General features: G+C 39.9%; 1 protein-coding gene across 2 annotated transcripts in view; it reads right to left on the minus strand.

Moving 5' to 3' along the window:
• Window positions 1-2,497: 2,497 nt before the first annotated feature.
• Window positions 2,498-18,762, minus strand: part of KLHDC10 (kelch domain containing 10) — a 61,853-nt gene continuing 45,588 nt past the window's right edge. For both annotated transcript variants that reach the window (XM_026010827.2, XM_026010828.2), the window contains 8 exons: window positions 18,183-18,404; window positions 16,633-16,787; window positions 13,838-13,986; window positions 12,153-12,237; window positions 11,250-11,316; window positions 10,657-10,704; window positions 8,479-8,618; window positions 2,498-7,673 (listed from right to left, as the gene is read on the minus strand). In XM_026010827.2, the coding sequence (XP_025866612.1) occupies window positions 7,464-7,673; window positions 8,479-8,618; window positions 10,657-10,704; window positions 11,250-11,316; window positions 12,153-12,237; window positions 13,838-13,986; window positions 16,633-16,787; window positions 18,183-18,404 (1,076 nt within the window). In that variant the 3' untranslated portion in view covers window positions 2,498-7,463. The remainder of the gene's footprint in view (window positions 7,674-8,478; window positions 8,619-10,656; window positions 10,705-11,249; window positions 11,317-12,152; window positions 12,238-13,837; window positions 13,987-16,632; window positions 16,788-18,182; window positions 18,405-18,762) is intronic.

The following is an 18,762-nucleotide window of genomic DNA, read 5'->3' on the forward strand; positions in this document are numbered from 1 at the left end:
CTCACACTCCCCTTGTGTACAGATTCACTCTTCTCTCTCTAAAAATAAAAAATAGGGCAGCCCAGGTAGCTCAGCGGTTTAGTGCCGCCTTCAGCCCAGGGCCTGATCCTGGAGACCCAGGATTGAGTCCCACATCAGGCTCCCTGTGTGGGGCCTGCTTCTTTCTCCCTCTGCCTGTGTCTCTACCTCTCTCTCTCTCTCTGTGTGTCTCTCATGAATGAAGTCTTAAAAAAATTTTTAAAAATTAAAAAAAAAAAACCCAAATCCTAATACTCCAGCCATACCCTTTGAATAACCCAATTTTTTACAGCCTGATTTGGACAGAAGGGACCCAGAGTCACAGTACCTTGAAGAAGGGCTCAGTTGAAAGACCTGTGAAGGGTTGGAGTTTATAAAGGAGAAAACAGGTGGAAAAATGAACAAAAAACCATAAACATACTTTAAAAATCCAACAGCCCCTACTGTGGCCCTTTGCACCTCCCAGTCCATCTTGGTACTATTAGCTTTTGGGGCTGTTTTTTGTTTAGTTTTGGATACCTTCCTTTACGCCTCTAATTAAAATGCTTTTCTGGTTATTGCTTAATTTTGATACATTTTATATTTTACCTTCCTGCTATGGAAGATGAGATAAGATGCTCACTTATATCACCACCCAACTTCCTCGGACTCATCCTCTTAGTTTCCTTATTGGTTAACTTTGTAACTTCTAGTAAATACTTCACCTTCATTTCTTATAACAGCAACTAGAGAGAGGGGTAGCAGTAAATATCTAATCATGTTTACTATGTGCCTGACATCCTGCAAAGCACTTTATATATTATTTAAGCCACACAATAAAACTGACTGAGCCAAGAGCTAAACCTCTCCAGATTCTCTTTCTAGAACTGCAACTGTGGTAGCCACTAGCCGTGTGTGACTGTTTACATTTAAATAAGTTAAAATTAAATAGAATTAAAAATGTAATTCTTCGGTCACACTAACCACATTTGAAGCGCCAAATAGCCAGTGGCTATCACATACTGGACAGTGCAAATAGAGAACATTCCCATCATCGCAGAAAGCTCCTGGTTTTGTGCTGCTCGGGAAGCTGGGGCTTTCGTTTGAAGGTACTATGGAAACTGGATGGTTTAATCAACATCTTTTTCCCTTAAGCAATTACTGAAGAAGATTAACTGCAAGAGAACTGTTCCGTTATAATAGCTTAGTAATGGCATTTTGACAAACTCGAATTTTATACAGGGAACTGGAAGAACAAAACCACCCAAACCAACTAAGCCACAGTCACCTCTTCCCACTCAAGATAAGCTGCGGCGTAACTAAGAACCAAATCAGATACAAACAGGAGTTCTTTTCAAAGCTCTGGCTGTCTAAAATCTAAAAGGTGAAGGGTCCACTTCTCATTCCTGGGTGTCAGGGGACTCTACCTTGGAGGAGGTAGGAGAAAGAAAGCAAAGGAAACAAGACTGCTGTGTAAATAAAATAAGTGTATTAACTGTAAGGTGGGGCGCCTGGATGGCTCAGTGGGTTAAGTATCTGCATTCAGCTCAGGTCATGATCTCGGGGTCCTGGGATCAAGCCCTACATCGGGCTCCCTGCTTAATGGGGAGCAGAGCCTGCTTCTCTCCACTGCTCATGCTCTCTCTTGCTCTCTTTCTCTCTCAAAGAAAATCTTTAAAAAACCAAACCAAACCTGTAAAGTGGGCTGGGGAGATACACACACACACACACACACACACACACACACACACACACACATATTAAGGGGTAGAAATTGTATGTTTTCCTCCTGTTGGTTTATGATATCTAAGATTATTAGTCCCAGGAGGGTATATCTAATCCAATGGTTGGTTGATGGGAACACTGAAGACTAAGAGGTGCCACTGATGGCAGACTTCAGAGCCCGCATAAAAGCACTGCTTAACATAAAAGATGGTGAAGTGACAAAAGCAGAGGTTTTGGAGAAAGGAGCAGCTGGAAGACCAAGGCCAGAGCTAGGAACTGTGGTTTCATCCCCAAAGGACCCCAGAGAAGGGCTCAGCTCCTCTTGGGTCTTTTCCCTGGAATTGGAAACACAGTCGTGACACCCAATGCTAAAGACTCACATTTTCCCTGTGAATTCCCTGGTAGCCCCCCAGCTCTGCAGAGAAGTCTTGATATGTCCATACAGACTTGGCTAGGGGTAGCTTGGGGAATATACGGGATGGGACAGGCAAAGGGAATATGACCTGCCCCCATGGTCATTCACTCCCTTGCTGATGTCCTGAGGGGAACCACGTTCTGCTGAGAGGATTGCGGTGTGTTCCAGAGTTCCAGGGGGTGAGCAGAGGGAAGGAGCCACAGTAGGCAGTGAAGGCAGATGACTCACTGATATTACAAAGTAAAGTGGATGCTCGTGGGTTGGGAAGGGGCGGTGGAGGTGGGTGGCTTCTTCCATCATGGAGGTGAGCTCACAGACACATAAATTACCATCAGATAGTCAAGGCAGCCTTCAACCACATAGATTTGGATAAGATTTATTGATCAGATTGTTTTTAGAAAACCAACAGCAAAACACTGACAAGGTACATAAATACAGATTGGACATTTTAGGGTAAATTCACTATTTCTCCTACTTGTCTGTAGGAAACCAGGTAAGGTGGAAAAGCTGTCCTGATCATATGGCATGCACACCAGACTGCAAAAGGACTTCCACACTACTTAACAGGACTGTGGCAAATAGCTTTAAAGTAAGGCAAGCATCGTGTGTGGCCTAAGCATACCCTGGACGAAGAGCCAAGCCCAGGCCCGCCCTCAGAGACTGCATGAGAGGTTTCCCTTTCTTGCCTACGTTCTTCTAGTCAAATCCTCATCGGCAGGTGCCTTTACAGGGAGATGCCTGGCGCTGTCCCTGCTCAGACTCTGTGTACAAGGAAGTGGCTTTGGAAAAGTCAGTGTGTTTCTGATGCCTCCTTTGTATTCTAAATGTGCAACTAGTAAAACAGCAATTACTACACCTTGGTGAAACTGCTTCTGGCTCACCCTGTACACTGACTAAGCAGGGCCTTTAAAAAACTTCTGTAAAGTGAAAATAAAATAAAATGAAATAAAATCATGAAAATTATACTAAAAAGATGGTATCACTTTTGAAGCACAACTCAGAACTTCTTGTTGTAACACCAGGTAAGAGAAGAGGTCTCTTTCTGGCAAATCCAGTGACCTCAGAAGGGAAACGCCATCACCGGCACAATTTGTGCAACACACACACAGAGTCCAGAGCCCTGCAAAGCCTGCCTTGGGCCCTGCCAATGCTCCGAGGGTCCCAAGGAATTCGGGGAACCAAAGCACTTGGAGCTAACAGTGACCAGTTTGGGGAGCTCACAATCACAGGACCATAAGCCCCCACCTGTCCTGGAGTGCAATGCCAGGACAATGTAGAAGAAGGAAATGGCTTTTGGTGCTACATCAGACTGCTGGCAGCTGGACAACTTAGTGATGGTGCCACTTCCTAAACATCTGTAAGACCACATAAAAACAAACTGCTTTTACAGAATTAAGACCAACACAGACATAGAAGATAATTTGACCTTTCCTATGTGCCAAGCGATATGGCTGGAAAAGGTATTTCCAAAGGAAGAAATAAGGCTCCTGCAAGAACAGAGGAAAAGCAAGTATTTGTCAAGAGCCGAAGAAATGTGTTCAAATGATGGGATTTCCTCTGCATCACACACAGTAGCTGCTTCTTCCCACAGGCGCTGAGAGCTCTTTGGTGGTTAGAGGAGAGACAGCCTAGAACTCAGGGCAGGAACACTACGCGGAAGCAGAGGGGTGAAGAGTTAACATCTCAACTCAGGATTACCACCCGTGGGTCCTAATTTCAGTATTCAACAGCTGTCATCAAATTGACAATTACAGCTAATAGGGCTGCTTATATGCTTGCTGGTTTCTAGCCCTCTGTGATTCTTCTTTTTCATTTCTAACTACTTATTAGCCCCATTCCACTGAAAAGGAGGTGCTTGTGGGAGAGGGCTAGGGAGGAAGAATATAAATGAATCAATTATTTGATAGAAAAGTTGAAACACTGATTATCTATGAATTTCAATTATATGTGCTTTACCCTTGCTACAATGGGTAACCAAAGGTCACTGTTAATAAACCTTTTGCTTAGAAATGTTAATGTTTATTATTATATGTTTAAATCTATGTAATGGACATGAATAATTTAGAGCAAATTTTTACACCATGTCACTAGGGCCCTGAAAAAAATTCTGCCAGTGGAAAGGATTTTAGTTTGGCCCCTGAAGAACAGTTAAAATTTCCATCTATTCTATACTGGTTTATAAATTTTTCCAGAATGTGGAAAATATTTTATTAAATGAAGAAAGCATCATTGTCTTCATTTAATAAAGCATTATGTTCACAGATAAATTAGTATGTACATGGGAGAACTGATAGTATTAAATATTAGGTTTTAATTCTCCATTTAGGAAATTCCTTACAGGTAGACTTTTTTGTGGGCAAAGAAATGTAGGGAGTTATGAACAATGAACACATGAGATAGTACAAAGATGACTGGGGAAAAGTCTCAACTCTAACAAACCCAAGGAATATAAAGTCTCTAGGAATCGAAGTAAGAAAACACAGACTTGAAAACCCAGACTGACCAAGAGTTGGCTTACGCTAGCTGATCATACCTCAAATCCTTGGTATAAGTTGACTCTAAAGGAATGAGCTGGCTTCCCCAAAGCAGATTAAAAAAAAAAAAAAAAAGTAGTCTACCTGCTTTATAGTTACACCCTATATAAATATCTGTATATATTCATATGTGTTTCTATATATTGCACTTCAATTTACAGGACTGCAGTAAGATGGCAGGGAGTGCCTCAAAGAGGCAGAGAAGCAGCAGGCATAAACTTTCCTAAACCAAGTAACTGTCAGGAATTCAGGGTGCTGGTTATAGGTATACTAAATGGCTGGGGACCCCCTATATAAAATTCTAGTCATCTACATCTAAGTCATCATACACACAGACTCATTTGGCATCCAGAACATGTGCATATGTGTGGTTCTATAGCACTCAGAGATGGTCACACTACATCCCTTTCACTAGTGTTATATTAAAAGAAGACACTTCAGACCCAGGATATGTACTTTTATAAAATATAAAAATGTCACACACAAGGTCTTGGATGTCAGGCCTCCAAAGTCTACCTCAGAGAAGACTGCCCTCAGAAGGCTTAAATCCCTTTTTACTAGCAAGTGTGAATTGACCTAGACCCTCTTTCTAGCTCTCCAGTGTAGCAAAGCTATAGAGACCTGCTTATTTTCCAAGGAGCATGGAAGGATAAGCACAGAAGCTTAGCAGTCAGGCTTTGGTCCCTATATAAATCCATTAAAAAAATCCTTTCACCACCCTAGACAGCACAGCTTATTTAACTGGATATATTCCACCAAATATCCAGAGAGTGGGCTGGAGTCATGCAGCAAAGCTTTGTTTTGAACTCATGGGGCTGCCCAACCTGACTTGCTCTGGAGAGAGCTCCTCACTGGAGTAAGCTTAGCAGCGGGTGGTAACAGGTTAAATGTCAAACAGACTTGGTCATGGCAAGATGGGGGTGGGACCTCTAGAGGAGTTGCTCCTTTTCCTGCCTCTGCCCCATACCCCTCACTTCCCCAAAAGGATCCAAACTCAGAGTAGTGATATTCTAAGACTCTTGCAGACTATTGGCTCCTTGAACTCAACCCAACATGAATGGGACGTCCTAATAAGGCATGAAAGTTAAGAGTCCAAGTCTAGGGACCATAGTTTTCTCTTCCCTAGAACTCCACACTGGATGGTAACTTTTTAGCCTTAACTCAAAGGTGATTTTAAATCCACACATGAGCTAAAGAGATCCCTTCTGGGATGAAGGAAAAAAGAAGACTAACTTTAAAAACTAAGTGGAAAAGAGGCACTTAAAGGAAAAATGTGTTCCAAATCTCCCACTGGAGTCTCCTGTTGTGAGGTGACCAACGGGATGATCAGCACTGTGCCTTCTTGTATGCCTGCAGCACCTTGTGTACACCTGAGGACTTCCAAATGCTCACATCTCAGTGACTTGTTCAATTATCTAGCAGCCTGATGGCAAAGAAGTGAAAATTCAGGTCACTCCTTTTTTAGAGTTAAAATACAAAACAAAACAAACCAGAACTAAAACTTCACACCAAAAAACTAATGATCCTCAGTTTCATTCCTTCCTCATGCTAGTTTTTAAAATGATACTTAGTTCTTCGGGAAGGATGACCTGTGGCTTCCCCTCCCCCCCAAGACCTTTTATCCAATAACTAGACAATTACTCACAGCACCATGCACATTAAAAGCAGACAAAAAAGGAGACAATAAGCTAAGGGGAAAAATCAAAGGCCAGTTGGCTTTCTAGAGATAAAATCTGTTGCCTGAGAGAATGGCAGGTGCATGGCTCGGTGTCAAAAAAGAAAAAAGTTGTGAAAAGGAAGCGGCCAAAATGACCAGTGGGGCTCATAGCCTGGCACCCAAGCCCACTCTGCCCTGCTCTTCTCTGGCCTCTCACAAGCTTACTTTATGTCCCATGGCATTTCTGCCACATATTTAGGTCTACAAGCCCCCCCACGAAGAAGTCAAAAGAGATACTTGAAACCAATGAGCACAGGAGAATTTTGAAATTGCCCAGAACGAAGAACTTTGACCGCCATAAATTCCTTGATTTGAAACGTTCGTGGTGCCATAATTTCTAAGAGCAACAATAAACAGCACGACTACAACACACAGAAGCCTCATGACGAGCCAAATCTAACCATTGCTGGCACCATAAAAATGAGAAATCACTGATCAAGAGTTGCTGAGTCGTTTGACTTTCCTCCAAAATCAAAGGATGGGTTTGGGTATCTATGCTGCAAGATGTTGACCAGTGCTGCCATCAGATCCAGCTACTCAGTTAGAAGCATCTTGAAAAACAGTAAGTTAAACATCTAGGTTTGCACATAACCTGCACAATTCTCAAGGTTAGCCTTCTTTATCTATCCTGAAACTTCCTATTCTTGTTGCTGGATTTAAATTTTTCTAAATTTTATTTGTTTTTGTCAGTGATGCTGCTTTAACTTGTAGAGCACTGGCTGACATGGTCATAGTTTCAGAGTTCCTTTAAAAAATTCTTTATCTTATCTTGATTCACAACATTATTAAGGTACCTTCAGACTTTCCCTCAAATCCATCAAGGAGGAGGGAGTATGTGAGTATGTGTGTGTGTGTGTATTGGGGCAGGGGGGGAGACAAGCAAAGAAAGAAGCACGAGGGAAAGTGAGATTTCCATAAACTTAAAACCCATTTACAGAAAGGCATCTGATGTATTTTCTGAATAAGGCCTTGATCAGGGTAACCAATCCTCTTTGTAGCACATTCTACACTGCCCATAAATAAAGGAGTCTCTTTAAATTAACATTTCCAGTATCAATGAACAGTCCAGAAATCCTCATTTCAAGCGCTCGATGAGTCCCTGTGTGAGTCCAAGGTGCAGAAGCTGTGTTCGGGAGAGGTTTGCTAGGTTAGGGAAGGCCGCAAGCAGCTTCTCCCATGCCAGTTCCAGCAGGCTAGGTACCACCAGCCAGATCTTAAACAATGACCCAGTCCGTTTGTTTTCATGGATGTTCACCACTCCTCCATGAATGTACATGCAACCAGCCTACGAACAAATGGCAGTCAAAAGAGGATAAATTCAAATGGGAGTGAAATCAATACCTAGGCTGAAGATTCAGCAAAAAAATATACAGTAGGCCAAATTGAGATGAGGTGAAGCAAAGAAGAATTTCTCACTGATCCCAACACAGTGCAGAGATCAAGAAGGGTTTAAATAATTTATGAGTTACTAGGGGAAAACTAGCTTCTTTCTCTTTCTTTCTTTCTTTCTTCTTTCTTTCTTTCTTTCTTTCTTTCTTTCTTTCTTTCTTTCTTTCTTTCTTTCTTTCTTTCTTCTTTCTTTCTTTCTTTTTCTTTCTTTTTTCTTCCTTTTCTTTCTTTCTCTTTCTTTCTCTTTCTTTCTCTCTCTCTCTCTCTCTCTCTTTCTTTTTTTTTAACTTCAACAAACATTAAACTAACATTAAATTAAGTATTCACTGTGCCAAATACTGGGACTACAAAGATGAAAATAAAGGCCTTTGCTTTTGAGACACTAATGGGATCTTTGACAACAAGCATCGTGGGGATAGAGCTATTCTGCCCTCCCAGAAAACACCTTTTATGTAATGGCCAGGGACTGAACTCCACATGCAGCCTCTCTTTGACATTTATGCTGCTCTTTTAAACCGCGTATGATGGCTTCTCTCCCCTTTTCTCAGAGGAAGGGCCAGCTTTTTCTTGAAGAAAGTTTTAGAAACATATTCTTAATCCAAGGCTGGTAATTTCAAAATCTTTTATTCTTGCTAGTATCACTAAAAAGATTTCCTTATCACCTGCAACTATGTAAGGAAGATATGAAAATAAACACTTACTGGTGTAACAGCTGCACAGTGAAAATAAACTGGCTCTGGCATGGTAGCTGGGAGCTTTACCCATTGGAAAGTCTGCAGATTCAACTTCCAGATATCTCCCAGGATCACTTCTCCATTATAGCCCCCACAAATAAACACATCTATTGAGAAAAGAGAGACCCAGATCAAACAAAAGAAGAGAATCACAGCTACAGCATGTTTTGAGGTACATCACCTGGCTAGCTGCCGTGGGACCAGTTCAGTAGATGTGCCCCTACCACACAGGACTTTAGCTGGGTGGTTCCCTCTTGCTGCTGTCTTGTCCCTCAGTAAAGTATAGATATTATGTTGGGATATTTACTAGGCCTAGGGATGCAAGCCTCTAAGTAGGCTTCCTGTCTGGATCCTCAACTTCAAATACCTACAGGTACCAGACACAGGAAGTGAATGAACAAGGTCCAGGGAAAATAAGCAAACAGGAGTGCACACACTCTAAAGGAGGAGATGGTGATGCAGCACCAGCTGATCAATACCATGTAGAACTTAAGGTCGGCAACTGCCAGATCTTCCAATTTTTCCAGAGAAGCTGGAAATCTGGATTTTTTTTTTTTAAGTGAAACATTTTGATTTTTTTCTTTAACATTTTGATTTTTTGGGCAGCCCAGGTGGCTCAGCGGTTTAGCGCCTGCCTTCAGTCCAGGGCCTGATCCTGGAGACCTGGGATCGAGTCCCACATCGGGCTCCCTGCATGGAGCTTGCTTCTCCCTCTGCCTGTGTCTCTGCCTCTCTTTCTCTCTGTGTATCTCTCATGAATAAATAAATAAAATCTTAAAATTTTTTTTTTTAATTTTTAAGTGTTATTTGCTAATCCAAACAATTTTAATACATATATGAGCCAGACAAAACATAACTGCAGGCCACCAGTTTGCAAATTCTTCTTTCAAATAATGTCCTAGGAAGGATGGATATTTGTCTGCCCGTACAAACATCCTCTTATGTAGACATTTAACCTGCCGAGAAATATTCACTGCAATGTTCAGTTTGGGGGCATAAGTGGTTCTTCCAAGCTTTCCTTAGCCAAAGGGGACAGTGTGAAGTCCTATTTATCTATACAGTTCCTTACGTTCTTTCAACCTTCCCAAAAAATCAAAGGTTTTTAATTGTTGTTGTTGTTTTGTCAAATTAGATAGCTATAACTGGTCAACTTGTAACAAAGTCTAAGTGAACATTCAAACTAAATGCCCCAAACTAAGGCTGAATTCTATTGGTGTGGTGCCTGGCCTCAGTGAATCACATGAATACAAGTCTTAATTTAGGTCCAGATCAAGTTTAAATCAATACTTAATTACACTATAAAATATACTGGAAACTTTTTTGGCTAAGATACAAGAAAAGTTCAGTTCCAAAGCAAAGCTGAACAATCCCACTATCTACACATCTTATCCGGAAAGCAGCAACAAAATAAAAAGCCTCTGTACTGGAGATGGCAGCATAATCCTAGTTAAATCCTAACTCAACTGCTGAAAGGATATGGGCTATCAAACTCATTTAGACACACCTTCCTCCCAGGAAAAATGGAAGGTGATTTACCAAACTATAAAATAAGCTGTGAATTAAAAGACAGGAGGGTTTCCAAAGAGGAGTCATTTATCACACTTGGATGATGTAGCCACAGCTGCTTTCTGAAGCCATACAATGCCTCTGTTGTAATAAGGCCAAAGAATGAGCCAAGAGTCCTATTTGGCATCAGATAGAGCACAGAATAAACTTTATGAAACACCACTCTGAAGGAGTTATTGTAATTTTAATACTATGTCCACCAAGGTCACTATTACATGTCAAGATTATCAGTATTACTCACTTATAGCCACAGATTATCTTTTGGGGGTGGGGTGTTAAAAGGTCAGGCAGTATAATAAAAGCTTATTTATCGCTGATCTTTGAGATCTCTGGTAACTGAAGGAACCCAAATACCCTACTCGTGTACTTAATGAAAACCACTGAGAAAATCATAACTTAACAGATTTCCCTTCAAGTTTAAACTACAAGAAATAGACAATTCTCAAAATTATGCCATATATATACATATATATATGGCACACACACACACACATATATATATATATATATACACACACACACACATATATATATGATACTTTCAGCATATACAATTATAAAGTTAACTAGAAGCCTTACCATTTTTTATTTGAACACAACTGTGACATCTTCGGGCTGCAGGAAAACCTGCCAAACACATAAACACAGAAATTCAATTATTCACAGAAAGACGAAGACTAACGTTGATGTGCCACGGTGAAAGACATACTATGAGTAGCTCACTTAAAACAACCCCACTGTTGCATTAAGCAAACTGACTAGTCCTTCCAATCATTCCTTATTTCACACTAAACTAAGGCCATCTGAGTCTCACCATAACTGTACAATGGCTCTGGTGCCAGGGGAACAAAATGGGATGGTAGGTGCAGGGGTGTAGTGGCTTTCCCAAGCCTTTTAATCCGCAAAAAGACAGGTAGATCTTGATTCAAGTGTCTGCTTCCTAACCCACCCACATTTCCCTGTTTCCATAAAACTCAACAATCCCCATTAAAACTCTCTGCACAATTACAGAGGAAGAATAATAATTGGACTAAGGAATAAAAATAATTTATAATACTAGCATAACAGATATTTTACTTGTCATATAACTCAATAAAAGTATTTTTCTCCTCCAAAACAAGTAAATTAAAATATATTTATTAAAGATACATGAATCAATATTTTAAATTTACCTATTTTTTCATGGGGTTTTGTGGCAATTTCCTCCCATGCGTTTGTTTCAAGATTGTATGCATGGATCTTGGGGGGGGGGAAAAAAACAAAAGAAGATACACACACATAAATAATTTTAGCTAGCCTGAAAACTGGATTTTTTAAACATGTATTCTTGGTTGAAAAGTCTTCGTTTCTTTTGCTTTTCTCCATTCTTCCCTAATTTTAATGGAAAGCAAAACATTAAATGAAGCAGTTGAAAATTAAGCAGATATAGGATTCCAATTTTTTTAAATCACAGAAAAAAAAAGTTGGAATTCTGCAACTGCCACATTTTTTACAATGAACATTTATCATTTTTATATGAGAAAAAAGTAAGTGTTGATAAGAAAATAGGAGAACACAGTTTTGACAAAACTTGAAAAAGACTAATAAACATTCCAAAGCAGCCCAGGAGCTCTGTAGCCTCATCAAGATTTCTCCTGGGAGATGAGGATTTAGCAATGGATGAATAAAAACTTTTCAGAGCTTCCTAAAGATGCATAGCCCTAGATGTGACCGTTCTTTTTATATACATAGCACTGATGATGATAGGTCACATTCTGAGCATCATGGCTCCAGTCCTTATTAGTTTCTTCATTCGAGCTACTGTATCTTCCTCTCACTTTCCTCATCCAGTTTATGCCAGGGATGATTTTCATATATTTTCGTGTGTGATCAATACAATGGTTAGCTGGAATGCATATCAGGGGCACAGAGTGTGGCCATATGTTATAAAGAACATGGAACACAAAATAGGTGTTAACAAAGAACCTGTTCAAAAATTCAGCTATCTACAGTAACAGAATTATCTTGCATGTATGAAACATGCCTCTCTCTATCCTTTTCTCTATTATTATTATTATTATTATTTTCAAATATACCTTGTTTAAGGAATAAGCTGTCCAGGAAGTACCACCTCCCAAGATGTAAATCCTCTGCCCATCGTGTGCAATTTCATGTCTGTATCTGAAAACATACATAAAATCCATTTATAATTAAGTGAAAAGTGATTTACCTAAGATTTAGCCACAGGCTTTTTATTGGATAATTATTCATAGTAATAAATTATTAGGAATAACCTAAGTATTTAACAATAGTGAATTGGTTAAATGAATTATAGAACATATGTAAAATGGATTAGTGTGCAACCCATAAGAATGTAGGCAGAGAGGACGGTTAATACACTGAGAACTTCTTTTCATGTCATTAACTGAAGAAAAAGTTATGTAGGAGCAGATAGGCTATAATCCATTAAAAACGTACAGATACCCAAATATGCATAGAAAATGACTACAGAGATACATCCCAAATATTAACCCTGTTTATCTCTAGATTTAGGTTTTAGGTTTTGTTTTTTATTTTATTTATTTTGCTTATTTGTATTTTCCAGATTTTCTATCATCTTTTTGTGGTAACTTTGTATAAGGGAGGAAATTACTACAGAATTTTTAAAAAGTGATCTGTTGTACATTTCATTAGAAACCCTAGACTATGGGCTTTCAAATTAAGTTACTTATTTAACAGATACAAAGATATCAGAAAGATTGTTACATAGAACTGAGAATATAATATGAAACACCTACCAGAACTTTTATCCAAGCAGTCTAGCTAGAAGCTGAAACAATTTATAATATGTCCATAAAATGATTCAAGAAGGCAACCATGTGAAAATGCTTTGAAAACTTAATCTATTTCCTCCTTCCCCTGAAGGCCCTGGTGCTGATAAAATAAATTACATCAAAATTATACTAGTAGCAGCCCACCTCCCAAGTCTTCACACAGAAGCTCTGCAATCATCAGCCCACTGACATACTACAATAAAGTTTTCCTTAGCACCTACATGTCATTTTGTTTAAAGGAAACAAAGAGGGAACTGGATTCATCTAAACCAAGTGAATAAAAAATGTTTACTATCTTTGCTTTTAAACCGGAGGGGAAAAATTTAAGTATTTCACAGAGTTAAATTCTAAGAGGTAGTAATTCCTCTATTAGGAAAGAAAAATGGAAGGCCTGAGGACTGCTCCCAGAAGGCACCTAGAAGCACCAAGAGATGTTTGCGTGCCTAACAGGGCACTTAAAATGAATGTCCTTCCTCCCATCCACCCACCCACCCATCCATCCATCTGATCAATATTCATTGAGTACCACTATGGTAATTGAGTGCCACAGGCACTCTGGGTGTACAGCTGAGAGCAAATGAGCCAAAGAATCCCAATATGCAAGTTAAGAAGGAAAATCAAAAAGTAACTAGAAAGTAATTGTTTTGTCTGCAATATGATACTTAATTACATTTGCTACCCTTGGTTTATTTTTCAAAGTGTTACTATCTTCCTAAGGCATAAAAATTAGATATAAAAAGAAATAGTATGAGAAAAAAACTATAGTTAAGGGAGAAGAATCATTCTGTAACTAGAAGACCTTTCTTGAATGCTGAACTGGGATCTACCAGCTAGTTGGCTATTTTAACCAAACTATAAGAGTTTTCTTTAAATTGTATTACCAATATTCTGAAAAAAGTCAAATCTTAGCAAGAAAGAATAAATATGCTTTGATCCTAGAACCTCACCTCTCTTCTGGCAGATCACAGGATAGGTTGTTTGGTTTCAGTTGTGTCCACTCTCTGGTATTGAGATCTAATTTATGCAGATCTGTGCTGTAAATATAGCCAGTTGTCCCTCCAAAAACATAAAGGGAGCCATTGATGATCGCCATGGCCTGGATATCAAGGAAAAGTGAAAACCACTGACTCATTAACACTTGGTTAAAGAATATAAACTTATAAAATACCCCAAAATCAGACTTCATGAAATTCTCTTGTACTTTTTAACCTTCTAAAAGATCAGATTTTTAAAAGATTAAAGATTTTAGGCACTTAGGTGGCTCAGTTGGTTGAACATCCAACTTTTGATTTTGGCTCAGGTTTTGTCACAGTAGTGGGATCAAGCCCTGCACTGTACTCTCTGCTCAGAGGGGAGTCTGCTTGTCCCTCTCCCCTGCTCTTCCCCCCACACTCTTTCTCTCAAATAAATGAATAAAAAACAAAACCTTTAAAAAATATATTTTAAAATAAACAAATAAATAAATGATTAAAGATTTTAGAAAACCCAGAAATCATTTTTAGAAAGGTAAAGCTTTGGGGTGCCTGGGCGGTACAGTCAGTTGAGTGTCCGACTCTTGCCTTTGGCTGAGGTCATGGTCTCAGGGACGTGAGATCGAGCCCCGCATCGGGCTACTCTGCATGGAGTCTACTTCAGACTCTCTCCCTGGGTGCCTGAGTAGCTCAGCTGGCTAAGTGTCTGTCTTTGGCTCAGGTCATGATCTCAGGATCCTGGGACTGAGTCCCACATTGGACTCCCTGCTCAGTGGGAAAGCCTGTTTCTCCCTCTCCCTCTGCCCCTTCCCCTCACATGCATGCACTCTCTCTCTTTCAATCTAAAAACCAAATAAAGGTAAATAAATCTTAAAAAAAAAGAGAGAAAAAAGGAAAGTAAAGCTTTGCTCAACTGGAAAGCAGTTCTACCTAAATAGGCAAGAGGGTTGGATATTCCTTATGGGTCCAAGCAAACCAAAGAATGTATACATCATGGACATGAGCATTTCCATGCAAAGCTGCTTCTCTTTCTCAGCAGTGTGAAAAAAAAAGCTCTCAGGAAGAAGAAGCAGATAAGAAAATAAGCCACCAGAAGCCCTTAAGTAAAATATACTGTCTAGAGTTGGCAGTCCTAAAGACTTCACATTTTCCACCAGACTCCCTTCAGCATAAATTCAGCTTTTGTTATGGTCATTTTTCCAGAGTTTTAATGTCTTCTCTAGTGGAATACTGAGTTATCCACTATGTACCTCTACACATAGCTCAGAAGGTATTTATCAGTACTAATGTTGGCCAGTTGAAAAAGAAGCTAACGTTGTTTTAAGCTTAGCCCATTACTCTCAAAGGGTCTCTGATGTTAGTGGGTTGTTCTCTAGCTTTTTGGATATAACTTTTCAAACTTAAGGTTTGAACCACTTGAACCTAACTAGAAACTAATCTCCACATAATCTGCATTTTAGCTCAGATTAGTCTATATAAAAGTCTCTTTCCAAGTGCAGAGATCATCTACTCTATTACTTAGGTTAGAAAGCTCTCCAAAAAAATCATATAGTTCTAGAGATGATAGCACCCAGATCGTATGTAGAGCCCAATCTCTACTGGGGGTGAGAGTGGAGGTGAAGTGGGTCCTGACATTTAAAAATACTTCTGTATAGATTTATTTTTATTTTTTTAAGATTTTATTTATTTATTCATGAGAGATACAGAGAGAGGCAGAGACATAGGCAGAGGGAAAAGCAGGCTCCCTATGGTGAGCCCAATGCAGGACTCGATCCCAGGACCCTGGGATCACAATCTGAGCCAAAGGCATCTAGACACTCAACCACTGAGCCACCCAGGTACTCCTTCTGTATAGATTTATTTTTTTTTTTTTAATTTATTTTATGATAGTCACAGAGAGAGAGAGAATGGCAGAGACATAGGCAGAGGGAGAAGCAGGCTCCATGCACCGGGAGCCCGACGTGGGATTCGATCCCGGGTCTCCAGGATCGCGCCCTGGGCCAAAGGCAGGCGCCAAACCACTGCGCCACCCAGGGATCCCTTTTTTTTTTTTTTTTTTTAATTTATTTTATGATAGTCACAGAGAGAGAGAGAATGGCAGAGACATAGGCAGAGGGGTATCTGTATAGATTTAGATCATGATCCCAAATTGGATTAGAAAACAGAGTAAGGAAAAAAAGGAAAGGAGGTGAGCAACCAGATTTGCAAATTACAACTTCACATTAGAACTGAAAAATCAGGGGGTGCCTTGGTAGCTTAGTCAGTTGAGTGCCTGACTCTTGGTTTGGGCTCAGATAATGATCTCAAGGTCATGACATCAAGCCCTGTATGGGGCTCCGTGTTCAGTGGGGAGTCTCCTGGAGGATTCTCTCTCCCGCTACCCTCCCCCCTACTCATGTGCATATACTCTTTCTCTAATAAATAAAACTTAAAAAAAAAAAATAACTAGGGTGGGGGCACCTGGGTGGCTCAGTTGGTTAAGCATCTGCCTTCAGCTCAGGTTGTGATCCCAGGATCCTGGGATTGAGCCCCCTGTCGGGCTTCCTACTCAGTGGGGAGTCTGCTTCTCCCTCTCTCTTTGCCCTTCGACTTATGCTTTCTCTCTTGTCTCAAATAAATAAAATCTTTTTTAAAAATGAACTGAAAAATCAAATATTAAACTGTGAATTCATACTCTTAAAAAAAAAGTGGTAACAAATATTTTGACATTGTCCCCAGAACTAGAAAAATCTGCACAAATACAACCACCATGATTGGCCATGGATTAGTACCTGTCCATATATACGACTGGGTTTCTTCCCCCGACAGCTGAGTAAAGCCCATCTCTTATACTTCACGTTACACACGTGGACGTCATTGCCATTGCTCTCACCAAACGGGATGCCTGTACCTCCAAATACCAACAGGTTGTTTCCATGCAGCACAACTGGGGAAGGAGACACACAGATTCCATTTATATACTGGCTACCTGCAGTATGTTTCCACAGGGACCCAGAATTACTGAGACACTACAAAAATGTTCCTAGAAGATAGCTCAAACCACTGACATCTAGCTACTATAAAGTTCTGCAGAAAAAGGATTCATTCACATTCTATGTGAACTATATAAAACAGCTGGCTCATTGTTAGTATGGGACATGTATCCAGCTCGTATTTTTGGAGCTCATGAGACACTGTGCCTAACAATGCTGAATGATATGAACTGCGGTACACCAGTGCCACCGAAGACAGTTCAAGTACGTGGCAAAGCAGAGGAGAATGAAGTATCATCTTTGCCTCAGCAAAGACCCAGCAGGACTCTGGATGAAGGGATAAGAGGATCACTCTGTTTTTTGTCAGGGGAATGAATGATCTCTACATTTTAAATTATGTTTCTATCATCTTAATCTTCCACCAGATAAAAAGAAACACCAATATCCTGCTGGTAACTTTGGTGTTCTTGCACACACACACACACACACACACACACACACACACACACACACATTCTTTCTCTAATGACAAATACTCCCCAAATCGTGCTACTGTATTATTTCAATGGCATTTTTAAGATTCAGCTCTTCAGCTGATAGAGTGTAAGAGTCAGCATGGGCTCTGGAGCCAGCAAGAGCTAGGTTTTAATTCTCAGGCGACCTCAGGAAAGTTATTCAATCTTTCCAAATTAATCTTCGCAACAACCCTATGAAGTAAGAACTAATACTATCTTCTCCGCGTTTACAGAAGATGAGATGAAGTGGAGAGTGTTTTAAATACTTGTTGAAGGTTTCCCAAAAAGAACCTTGCCAAGATAGGATTCAAGCAGGCATTCTGGCTCCAGAGCCTGCACTCTTAGCCACTGTTGCAGGGCCTCTCTTTAGCCTTCGTTTCTCATTTGTACAATGGCAATAATTCTAATGTGTGCATCACAGAGATGTTGTGGGGTAAACAGACACTACACGTGCAGTACTTTGTTCAAATGCTATTATTGTCATAATAAGCCCCCCCTCAGTTGATCCTTGACTACATTTTGCCTACATATATGTGATACTTTATATCCTGAACCCTATGAGATATTATTAATTCCATTTTACAGGTAAGGAGCTTGAACCTAGAAGTCATCAAGCAAGTAAATGGCAAACAGCTAGATTCCAACTCAGGACTAGCCAACTCCCAAGTGATTCTGAATCACCATGCTATATTATTACCATAGTAAAAAGTCCATCCCTTAACAGAGTTTAATCATATTATAGTTGTATTACAAGTTATTGACAAGAAACATGTGACCTTGAACCAACCTCACAGACATTTCATAAAGTCAAAAGTTCAGAACTCTTGCACTCACGTGACATAGATGCCAGTTCCCGGGGCATGTAGCCATCTGTGCCCATCTGGTGCCATACTCCTGTAGCAAAATGATACCTCCAAAGCTCCCTGAAGAGAGGATAGTCTTCATTATCTGGCCCTCCAGATTCATCATAATCTGGGTTATAACCTCCAAACACATAGAGGTTGGTATTATCTGCCACACAACGATGTCCACTTCGTGCTGGTGGAGGTCTGTGGCCTACGAGAGAAGAAGACAGTTTTCCACAGATGGCCAAGCAGATTAAAAGCACAAACAAAATTTGGTCACAATCATTTTAGCTTTAAAAGGGAATCAGGGAAGATTTATAACATGGATTTACTTTTTATTTGCTTAGGTTATTTTTTACATTCACACACACTACTTAAGATTTTAAGGAGCTAGCCTCCATTTCTATTTCATATGACTATTTTCAGATTTGGTAACTGTAAAAAATTTTTTTCCAAGGGAGGTAAAATAGCATTATAAACTCAAGAGAATGGCTGACAACTTGAAATTTTCAAGAAAAGAAGGAGGAGGGGTTTAATAAGCCAAAAGCTAACAGGGCAAATTTTCTAAT

The sequence above is a fragment of the Vulpes vulpes genome, chromosome 7 (genome assembly GCF_048418805.1).
Source record: "Vulpes vulpes isolate BD-2025 chromosome 7, VulVul3, whole genome shotgun sequence".
In the NCBI taxonomy this organism is placed as follows: domain Eukaryota; kingdom Metazoa; phylum Chordata; class Mammalia; order Carnivora; family Canidae; genus Vulpes; species Vulpes vulpes.